Source organism: Peromyscus leucopus, chromosome 2 (assembly GCF_004664715.2).
Source record: "Peromyscus leucopus breed LL Stock chromosome 2, UCI_PerLeu_2.1, whole genome shotgun sequence".
NCBI classification, from domain to species: Eukaryota; Metazoa; Chordata; class Mammalia; order Rodentia; family Cricetidae; genus Peromyscus; species Peromyscus leucopus.
In genome coordinates, this window is record NC_051064.1 from 29,203,276 (window position 1) to 29,215,361 (window position 12,086).

General features: G+C 40.9%; 1 protein-coding gene across 4 annotated transcripts in view; it reads right to left on the reverse strand.

The window, feature by feature from the left end:
- The window catches only part of Rgs20 (regulator of G protein signaling 20), a 130,648-nt gene that overhangs the window by 4,791 nt on the left and 113,771 nt on the right, over nt 1–12,086 (reverse strand). For all 4 annotated transcript variants that reach the window (XM_028893660.2, XM_028893655.2, XM_028893657.2 and 1 more), the window contains one exon: nt 8,088–8,171. In XM_028893660.2, the coding sequence (XP_028749493.1) occupies nt 8,088–8,171 (84 nt within the window). The remainder of the gene's footprint in view (nt 1–8,087; nt 8,172–12,086) is intronic.

The window sequence follows — 12,086 nt, forward strand, 5'->3', positions numbered from 1 at the left end:
TCCCAGATCAGATAAGGGGTTTTGGCATGCTGAAATTGACGTGCTAAAGATGTCTGTGTAACGATAAAGAGACTTTGTAAAAGCGAAGCCACGAGACAGTCTATCAGAAGCCGACTCCCCTGCTGCTGCTAAAGCCGTGAAACATGCTGGAGTGACCCATGTAACACAGAACACATACAAGACAGCAACAAAATGACATGAAGAGGGAGCCGCTTGTCCTGAGAGGCCTGCTGGGCTTCACTTCCATCTTTGAGAGTGTTAGGATTCTGCCACTCCTCTAGCTATAGACCGCACACATACAGTTCAGTAGCTAAACAAGGGGTCTTATGTCATCAGCGTGCATCTGTGCATGAATGGGTTAGCTCCACAAGCCCACATGCACATATGCAGGGAAATCCTTAAAAAGCTAGTCACAGACTCCTCCCCTCTCTTCTGCTCCCTCCCAGCACTGGGTTTTGTCACGGGCCTCGCCTCATGACCTTTCCTCACAGAGTGAAAGTGCCACATTTAAAACCAATAGAGGGTTTTTTGTTTGTTTGTTTTGGTTTGGTTTTGGTTTTTTTGAGATAGGGTTTCTCTGTTTAGCCTTAGCTGTCCTGGAACTTACTATGTAGACCAGACTGGCCTTGAACTCACAGGGATCTGCCTGCCTCTGCTTCCCAAGTGCTGAGATTAAAGGTGTGCACCACTACTGCCCAGCATTTGAGTTTAACTGTACTAAGATCAGAAAAGGCCTATTTAATAGTGATCCTTAATATCTCCTTTCTTCTGTCTTTTCCATTTCCATATTTTTATGTTTCCTTGAAGAATATATTCTGTAGCTTTAAAAACTTTTACAAGATAGCTGGTCCACTGTCTTCTGTGACCTGGCTTTTCCCATCTTATTAAGTCCCTGAGATTTACCCACACTGCCTTGTGAGTAGGACTTGCATCTCACTCTCTGTTTTTGTAAGATTTTGTCATCAGTGGTAATAGCAGCCTCTCAGATGTCATATAGAAGAGGAATGAGCTACTTCCAGGCCATCTTGTGGAAGTGGTCCATTAGACCGTCTGGCTGCAATGTTGACTCTGAACACAGTGTTACTGGTTGGATTGTGTCACCCAAAGGCAGTCCAAATGACTGGAATCTCAGAATATGACCTTATTTACAAGTGGGTCCTTGGGTTGGAGAGATAGCTCAGCGGGTAAGAGCACTGGTTTCTCTTCCAGAGGACCTGGGTTCAATTCCCAGCACCTATATGGTGGCCTGCTGGAGCACCAGGCACTCATGTGGTACACAGACATGCATGCAGGCAAAATATCTACCTGTACATCTAAAAATAAATTATTAAAAAGAAAAAAAAATGGGTCCTCGCTAACCACATTAAGATGAGGTCACTAGTTCAGGCTTAATCTGGAATGAAAGTGAAACTCTTACTAGTGGAGGAAGTTTGGTATAGACGTGGGCAGAGAGAGAAGCTCTGGAGACACATGGAGAATATGGCCATATGATTGTAGTAATGTGTGTACAAACCAGTGGGTACCAGAGCTTCGGGCAGCTGCCAAAATGCCAGAAGAGGCAAGGAGGGAGTCTGCTCCAGGGCCTCAAGAACCAGTGTAGACAAGTCCTGGCCCTGCTGACATCTGGATCTTAAATTTCTGATCTTGGAACTGTGATATAAAATATTTTTGATGTTTTAAACTACTCAGGTTTGAATACTTTTTATTGGCAAATAAATTTAAAAAGTTATCAATTGCTCATACAGTTTAACAGTTTGGAACTATTTGGACCCATTCCTTACATGTCTAACTTTCTATGCTATATGCTGATATCTCCCTCTTCATGTGGAAGTTGGACTTAACGCAGTAGTGATTAGTTCTTTTCTTCTAGATATTAAGGTTTTTGCCAGGTGTAGTGGTCCATGCCTTTAATCCCAGCACTTGGGATATAGAGGCAGGCAGAACTCTGTGAGTTCAAGATCGGCCTAGTCTACACAGTGAGTTCTAAGACAGCTAGACAGCTAGGGAAGGCTACATAGAGGGGCCCTGTCCCCCCAAAATAGCAGTAAGTGAGTAAAAAATTAAGTTTTGGGATTTATGTTTGTTCTATTTAATGTATTCTCAGTATCCCATATTTTTATATGATTATATTTTCATATAGTTTCATATATTTTCATATATATTTTCATTATTTCTTAAAATGTATTATGATTTATTCATTGAGGAGGTACTAAATTGAAAGTGGTCTTAGAAATATCAAACAGAAGAGGATTTTACTGAGTATGTTTTTAAAACTCCTGACTTTTGTTTTAATTGTTTTGGGGTTAATAATATAGTCTGTTCAATAATAATCCTAGTAATATATTCAGATAATTTACAAAAGCCAGACCTGGATGGTGAGGAACACCTCTAATTCCAGTATACCAGAGGCTATGGAAGGAAGAATGTAAGTTTGAGGCCAGCCTGCTCTCATTAGTGAGCCTGTCTCAAAACAACACTTTTTAAAAGGGCTATAATCGTAGCTAAGAGGTATAACACTGCTTGCCATGTGCAAGGCCTTGGATTTGATCCCTAGTACTGTCCCAAACCCAAACAATACAAGCAAAAATCAATCAAACAAACAACACAAAAAGCAAAACCAAATTTTATGAGAAAAAGCTTAGTCAACTATAAATGTTTTTTGTATGCTTGAGAATGAGCAACTTGTTATAGCATAAACTCTAGCTAGTTAGTTAGTCTAATTCTTCATCCCTGACGGATATCCATGTGATATCAGGTTTGTAAATTTTATACTCTAGAAACTTTCAATTACATGTTTGGGAACTATTAAATTAGTTATATTAGTTACATGTAAGTCCTTCTACCCTCAGCAAGCTCAACTCCAGCATTTTAGTAGTGACCCTCTCTCGGCCGTTCTATTGAGTCATTTTGTTTGATGTGAGTGTCAGGAAGCAGTATAGAACAGGGTAGAGACAGACTCTGGTCAGAATGTCTGAGTTTAAAAGAAAGCAACACTATTTCTCCAAGGCCATACTAGCCCTGATAAAGCACAAGTCACAATCTATGCTGATCAAGAAAAGGGGACTCTTCCAGGCGGACACAGTTTGCCAAAGAGAATGTAGGCTGTGGTTGAACTCACACTTCCCCCTTGCCATCTGCTCCTGGGAAGAAGACAGTCAGCAGGAGGCAGCACTGGTCCTCATAAACTTGGAGGCTGTGGATCAATTACTTAATCCCTCTCAAATACCGAGAATACCTGCTTTCCTGGGTTGTGAAGTTCTAATGAACCAGAATAACACCATAAAGCATACATACGGTTCTTGGCACATGGTAAGTACTCCATATTAACTGTAATTATTTTAGTCATTCCATTAAATTATCCAGTAAAGACTTTCTCTTTATTTTTATCTCTTTTATTTTTCTTGTTTTGACATCATTTGGATTTATTTCTGCCATCTTATTGTCTAATTATACTTGATTGTTTAGCTCTGAGGCTTGAAAAAATTTATCATCTAGATCAGTAGTAGAGAACCTACTTGGTATGTTCGAGGCCCTGAGTTTGATCAGCAGCACTACATAAACTAGGCAGGAGGGTCCAGAGTTCAAATCATAGTGAGTGTGAGGCCAGCCTAGGAGAACAGCTACATGAGAACCTGTCTCAAAAAATGTATCAACTAACACTATGATTATTACATAATGTATATATATATGTGTGCGTGTGTTTATAAAATACTCAATATCCATATCTATGTTAACCCTTTCCTCACATTTCTTCTTATAATTCAGAATTTTGATTTGGGGTCTTGTTTTTGTTTCCTGGAAAGCCTCCCTTGGAACTTCTTTGTACATTCAGGAATGGAACTCAGGTCATCAGCCTTGGCAGCAAGCATATTGAAGAGCTAAGCCATTTCCCTGGCCCTGCAATTTTGACAAGAATGTATAATTTTTTCTTAAGTCAACTTTTTTTTTTTTTTTTTTTTTTTTTTGGTTTTTTCAAGACAGGGTTTCTCTGTGTAGCTTTGCGCCATTCCTGGGACTCACTTGGTAGTCCAGGCTGGCCTCGAACTCACAGAGATCCGCCTGGCTCTGCCTCCCAAGTGCTGGGATTAAAGGCGTGCGCCACCACCGCCCGGCAAGTCAACCTTTTTTTAAACGTTTGATATAATGATGAGTTTGCCTATGTGTTTGTAAGATAATATAACAACTGATAACAGACATGTGATGTATACATACTGACATTAGAGGTTTTACAATACTATGAATAAAGGAAAAATATTACTAAGATGAAAAATAATGCAGATGCTCTTACATGCTCATTAAACAGCTTCGTCAGTGGAGAGGGACATCCGAGAGAGGACAGTACAGGACCACAGTTCTCCAGTTTTTGATAGCTGAATTCTTCTTACTCACTTTACTTTGTTAGATAGGGTCTCACTCTCTACCTCAGGCTGACCTCAAATTCTTGACCTCCTGGCTCAGCCTTCCATGATGGCTTACATTGCCATGCCTCACTTCTTTCTTCCTTTCTACTTTTCATTTCTTCAAATGAGTTAAAGCTCATTCCTCCATGTTTTACTATGGACAGCTTTAACATCTAAAATCCTTCCAGCTTTCAACTGAATTGTTTTATTGACTCTTTTGTGGTGGGCTACTGCCTTTCAATTTTGTAATCTTGGACCAAGAGCCCATTTTTGTTTGAACTAATCTGTGTGAAGTCTGGGATAAGAACTAAGGGTGTCTGCCATTCCTTCAGGCAGGGACATCTTTCAGGATCTCAGAAGAGTTGCAGGCCTAGGACTCCTTAAATTCCTTTCAGGGATCTGGGAATTCAGTGTCTGCTCTCATGGTTCCAGGCATGGATGCTGTCAGCTTATCCAGATAAAGCCACCATGGACGACAATGTTGCAGGTGAGAAGGCACTGACCCCTCCTACCCACTGAGCATCACCACTTAGCAAAGTGATCATGTTGATGAGTGGATTACAGCTGAAAGAACCTGAGAGGAACCAGCATTCTGAGAGGACCCTACCACATACTGCCATCCTGGGAAAGAATCCACAGGAAGAATGTGAAATATGATTTCCACTCACCATGTATTGTTTTTTAATACCACTGTAAAGTCCCATTTAAGCAATCTATGCTTTCTTAGAGAAAGATGCCACTTTGCCTTCCTGAGCTCAGTAGTCACAACTCAGGGCTCAATTTACTCACTTACTGAGTTTTGTTTTTCAAGTATTTCATTATTTCCTTATTTTTGTACAACATTTTAAATGCATGCAAAAACTAAGGTTTTGTAGTGAGAATCTCTATGATCTGCAAGTCAGAAAGATAAATCTCAGTATTGTTTTGCTTTATTTCGCCTTGGTGCTGAAAATTGAACACAGGGCCTCATGCAGGCTGATTAAGGGTGAAGGTTATATATCAAGAATTTGATACATAAATGTCCAGTTAGCTTTAATTGTCAACTTGATACAGCCTAGAGTCATCTGATAAGAGGAGAGCCCCATGGAGGAATTGACTACACAGCTTGTCTTGTGGGCATGTCTGTGGGGGATTGTCTTGATTGTTAATTGATGTAGGAGGGCCCAGTCCACTGCGGGCCAGACAGTTCCCCAGACAGGCAGTCTTAGGCTATATCAGGAACTGAGCCTGAATCTGAGTCTGAGCCAGAAGGTGAGTCTGTTGCAGATGGACTGGAGATAAAGGGCTAGGGTCCCAGTGTGGCTCAGACCACTAGGGGAGAGCACAGGCACCAAAGCAGTCTATCCCAGGTTTCAGCACCAAAATGTGAGTGTTACAGCCCTGCAGCTCAGGTATAGCCTGACTTCCTGACAAGTCAAGATTCCTTTTTCTCCAGAGCTGCAACACTCTCACTGAGCACCTAAGCAGAGCTTCAGTCACAGACAGACTGTGCTATAGGCCTGGGGCTGTGACTCATCTGTGAAGCATCTGCTTAGAACCATGAGCATCTGTCCCCAAAAGCAGACATTTTATCACTCTGTGTTTTATTAATTGGATGTGACTTAGAACAAAGCCAGACCAAGCTACACTGGATACTTCCCTTTGGCAAGGCTGTGTTGCAGGTGCCTCTCTTCCCTACCCAGTATTCACAACCACCCTTGATTGGCTTAACCACAACAAACTTATCATCCTTGCTTTACACACACACAAATTAAGGCGGAATGTGGCCATTATTAAGCCAGGGCTGAAGGCCACACAAGCAGGAAAATCAGCTTTCTGCATCCTGCCTGCCCTGGTGCTTGGGAGCCATGGTACAGAATACAGTGCCTTGGGGTCTGTGAGACACTTGCTGTTTCTGACAAATTGATTACCGTGGGAAGTGGGGCAGGGATGTTGCTGTATCTTTCAGACTTTGAAAACCTGGGCAAACATACATAAGGTAAAGATGAAAGGAAGTTTACATAACTGGGATGGTCTACTATTCTATCTTTGAAGATAAACAAATTAACAGAAAACTATTTGAACAATGCCATTATGATATTTGTCTAATGTCTGCAGTTACAAAGGCATAAAATTAAAAATAGGTATAAAGGGGCTTGAGAGATGACTCAGCAGTTAGTAGTGCTGGCTGATCTTGTAGAGGACTAGGGATTGATTCCCAGCACCCATGTGGTAGCTCAGCCTTCTGTAACTCCAGTCCCAGGGGACCCAACACCCCTTCCTGATATTCACAGGCACTGGACATGCACCTGGTGTATATATATATACATGCAACCAAAATACTCACATACATGAAATAAATATTTTTTTCTTTTATTTAGAGTGGATTTTATTGTTTATTTTATTTATTTTTTATTTTTTTTGGTTTTTATAGACAGGGTTTCTTTGTGTAGTTTTGCACCTTTCCTGGAACTCGCTTTGTGGATCAGGCTGGCCTTGAACTCACAGAGATCCACCTGCCTCTGCCTCCCGAGTGCTGGGATTAAAGGTGTGCACCGTCCAAGGCGAAATAAATATTTAAGAAAGAGTAAAATAAAGAATAAAATAAATAATAGTTAAAAGAAGGTAAATCCATAGGAAATTTGATAAAAGAAAGAAAAGGGTCAAGGGAAGAAACATAAAAAGAAAAGCAATACAAAGCTCGGTGTGGAGGTATAGGAGGAGGGTTGGAAGATCCATCAGATCTGGGGCTCCCAACCCACTCCTGCATCAAATACTCCAAAATTAAACATTAAAAACTGAAACATTAAATTAAAGGTAAAAAACATTACATTATGTGTTTTTTCTTCAAAATACTTAGATTTTAAACAGCAGATTGCTGGTGGTTTCCACTGAATTCAAACACTCTCTTTTGCAGGGAAGGGGGCTCACAGACCCAGGCATCCAGGAAGCAGAAGTGTGAGATATTCACAAGGTGCTTCCTCAAGACTGTACAAGTAGTCATGGTTGCTAGGCAAGGGACTCTTCGACCGCCAATACCTGTGAGTTGTGCCAAGAGCTTCACGGACGCAGCTTCTGTGAGCTGTCGCCTGTACTGAGTGGGCTTTGTGATGAATCTGCCTTGGAGTCACCCATGTTTCTGCAGGTAACCCCTGGCCTATGATCGTGTGAATAACTCCAATACACTCACTGGTTCATTAAGTCTTTGATCTGCCAACAGTGCCCCATCTGGGGTAGATGTTGGTTCATGTCTTCCAGGAAAAGTCATACAATACTCAGCCATTTAGAACTAATTTGTAACTGAAAAATGTAATTCTTCGATTTTCCTGAAGACCAACTATGAGGTATCATTATGTTTTTTTACTTTTAAAGATATATATATATATATATATATATATATACACACACATATATATATGTATATATATAATATAAAAATAAAATCACATTATGCATTTTATGGGTTGTCAGGAGGGATCAACTTCTACTTGTGATTCAGCATTGGAACCGGAGTGAGCTGACTTTCCCCGTTATGAAATGAATTAAAAGGTATTCTACAGGGGAAACTGAAAGCCACATTGAGATCTGATGTTACTAAATGGTAGTTATGGAAAATGTGTGTTCTGTTGAAACTTACAATGCGAAAAGTAAAAGGGAGATGCTGGCATCTCTGTCAGTAATGTGAGGTAACAAAATGCCAGAGCTCACCTTTCTTCACAAGCCGGAATTTCTGTTCTGAGTTCATGGGAGGCTCTCCCGGGCCTCTGGTCTTCCTGGTTTCTGACAGTGAGGCTGTAAGAAACAAGACAATTATGTGTGGACTGAGGTATTTGAATAAACGTATTTCCTAAATGAATATATTTAAGATAATTTTAGATACTCAAATAAAATTAATTTTTTTTAAAGATGTGACCCTGAATGATATTTTTAAGAGGACCAAAAGTGGTTTGGAGAGATGGCTGGGTGGTAAAAAGCACTTTCTGCAGAGAACAGGGGTTCAATTCCCAGCACCCACGTGGAGGCTCATGTTCCAGGGGACTAGCGATAATTTTCTGACTTTTGTAGACACCAGTCACACACGTGGTACTAATGTGTGTGCAGGCAGTACATACAAATAAAAAATAAAAATAAATACATCTTTTAAAAAAGAAAATAAGCCAGGGGTGGTGATACACGCCTTCACGCCTAGCACTTGGAAGGCAGAGGCAGGTCTGTCTATCTCTAGGAGTCCTAGGTCAGTCCTAGGCCACATAGTGAGACCCTGTCTCAAAAATCAAAACTGACAGAAAGAAATTGGGTTTTGTTTTTTGTTTTGGTAGGGCTGGTGAGATGGCTCAGAGGGCAGAAGTTTCCACTGCCAGAATGCTCCCTACACACAGCCACAGAGCAGACGATCCACTCTTACTCTCCTGGGCAGCTGGGACAGGGCACACTCCCGGTATGTAGCAGGGGTCTCAAGGGATCCTTTCCCAACTGTTGTTTGCTTGGTGGGTGTGAAATGTCACTTGAGTTTGATTTGCATTTACTAAAGGCTAATTTTGTCCAGCCTCTCTCCACGTATCACTAGCTAGCACATATTTTCTCTGAAAACATATCTTTTTCTATTCCTTGACATTTAAATATCAGTTTGTCTGTTACTTTCGAGATAGACAGCTTTATATATTCCAAAGATTCTACTGTTTTACACGTGGGTGTTTTGCCTGCATGTCTGTCTGTGCACCACACATGTATGTTCGGTGTCCACAGAGGTCAGAAGAGGGCATTGGATGGATCCCTTGGAGCTGTGAACCACTTTGTAGACACTGGGAGTCGAGCCCATGTCCTCTGTAAGAGCAGCCAGGGCTTTGAACTGTATAATAGCTTTATGTAATTTAGATATAAGCTCTGATGATAGCTATTTTTATGGACTTTATATTCTTCTTTACTCATCAGTTCTAATAAAGTTTCTTTTGGACTTTTGGGGTGTTTTTGTGTCATCTAAAATCGGGAGGATTTTCTCTGTCCTTTTCCAGTCCTAGGCACTATCTATATGCCTCCTCTTGGCTGATGCCTACAACACAATGTTGTGTGACATTGTGAAAGTGGGAGAGACTGTCAAGTCTTTCTCTTATTCTTGACTTATTTAGCAGGAAGTTTTCAGAATCCCAACAGCTTAAAATAGTGTTTTGTTTTGATGCTGAAAACAAAACCCAGTACTTCAGCAAGAGTGAGCATGTGTTTTACCCCTGAACAACCCTCTGAACCTCTAAAAATGAATTTTTATCATTGATGATTTAAGCTTTTTGTTTTGATACTGTACTATTAGTGCTTCTGTTCGCTTTTCCTAAGCATTTTATCTTAGGAATGTCTTTTAGCCTGCTTTTAGCAATCAGCTTTGTAAGTTTTTTTAGTGTGTGTGTGTGTGTGTGTGTGTGTGTGTGTGTGTGAGAGAGAGAGAGAGAGAGAGAGAGAGAGAGAGAGAGAGAGAGAGAGATCTATTTTTATGTAAAGACAAAATCATTAAAAATGCAGGAATCCTTTTGACTTATTTCAATAAATAATGGTTTTTAAAAATGAAACAAAACAAAACCCTTTGAGAGGCACTGGGTGGCCTCCTATCTGGGGAGCATTTATCCCTGCCTAACTTCCTGGCTTCTTTGTAAGCAGAGCACACGACTGCACAGTGGGTATGAAAAAGCAAAGAAAAAGGAATTATGAATTTGACACAAGGCTGCAAAGAGAATTAGAAGCCATATTGTGAACTTAATAATGCAAAATTTCCTTGAGCTTTGACATTTTCCATCTTATTTTGCTAAAGGAGAAATAGTTTAAAGGAGACAATGTATTCTAGAGAAAAGGCACAGGATATTCTTTTGGTTCATTGTTTTTATGGGGGTCTTCTGTGGCTGTTATCCCAGAAGAGGATGATGAACACAAGCCAAAGCCCTGCTTGTCATACTTCAGCAATGTTCTATAAGACTCAGGGCTTCCCTTTCCAGTGAGAAAGGAGGGGGGGCACCCTCCAGCATGACAGAAAACAATTAAAGTTATTGCCTTATTAGCATATGTTAATTATGTGACATTTTCACATATGCATATAAATGTGTTTTGATGATATTCATCTCATTACCCTCCCTTGTCCCTTTTTTGTTCCCACTGACCCCTTCCTGTTTCCAACTACTCCTTCTACTTTTATGACCCTTTTCTTTCTTTTTGGTGGCCAGTTGTTTACATGAGCGTGGGTGAAGTGCTATTCACAGGAGCATGCACAACTCACCAGTGGCTAAAAGGTTTATATTTTAGAGGATAAAAATCTGAGTGCTTCCCTTTATATTAGAAGGCCATGGACTGGAATTCTGAGGGTAATGTTTTTGAGGCTTAGGAAAGCATTGTTAGTTATCTTTCTAGAAAATTTACTATGTATACCAACACAGACACATCTTCAAAGAATGCTGGGTGGGGGAGTTGGTAAGTCAAGGAAATCGAATTGTTTTCCACTGATGTGATATCAACACATTATATTTCAGGATAATTATGAATCCATTAATTTTGGGAAAAAATTCTTGTCAATACACACAAACTTTATTGTTTATGCCCCCTACTCTGAGTCCCAGAGATAACCATCAAGTTTAATTTGTCATCGTTCTTGTTCACTGTTATGCTACTGGGCACACATATGCATCTTAGATGTTGTATAAGCACTATTTTCTGTGCACACATATGTATCTGAAAGGACCAAGCAGATGCCATAACAGGCTGCTCAGTCTTCTCTCAGAGATCAGGCTTCAGTTTCAGTTTCCTGAGACTGAGCAAGCAGTCTCTGGGAGGGCTGTGAACAAAAGACATAGTCCTTGCAGTAGCTCCCTTTCTGCACGTACTCTGACTGCTCAAAGTTCAGCCAGATGTTTACTGTCTGGGACCCCTCACCAACTTAGAGTTATGTGCATAAGTCAAGGACAGAGCCTGGACCACCGAGGCAGCCCCCACAGTCAGTACATGCTAGGCCAGCCAGCCCCCATGGTGGCTCAAGGACAAAGCCTGGGACTTGTCCCTGACAGCCCCCAAAGTGATAATTGTAACCACCAACCAGCAAATTCAAAGGTTACGTACCCTCACCCAATTAAAAGAGAACAGAGATAAAAATAAACCAATCCGAGTTGCACCTGTGCAACCCCCGCCCCCAAACCCCCCTGAAGGGCTTATGGTGTTTGCCTTTAAAAAGCCAGCCTCACAAAGAAAGAGCAACTCCTCCCTGCCTCACTGTATTGGGTGTAGAAATGAGTTCCCTGTCTAGACTTGTATCTACAGAATAAACCTTGCTGTTGCATTCTGGACACCTATGGTCCTTGGTGGTCTCTTTGGGGTCACAATCTGGGCATAACACATCTTAGATGTTGTATAAGCACTGTTTTCTGTGCACACATATGCATCTTAGATGTTGTATAAGCACTATTTCACAGTATCCATTGTTCCAGAATTGCTTTCCTCCCTGTAGCACATGACAATGGCATGAAGACACCACAAGGCATGGATCCACATATTTCTTGTTTGTGAATGGAACCATTTTCCATTTTCTCATAGAGACTGAGGCCATAGCAAATCCCCACAGACATTCTTTCTGCATGTGCCTCATTTTTTCTTAGAGGGCGTTCTAGGTGCACATTTAGAAGGGTGTATATTCAACTTGCATTTCTTTTTTTCTTTTTGAGGCAGGGTCCTGTTCTGGAA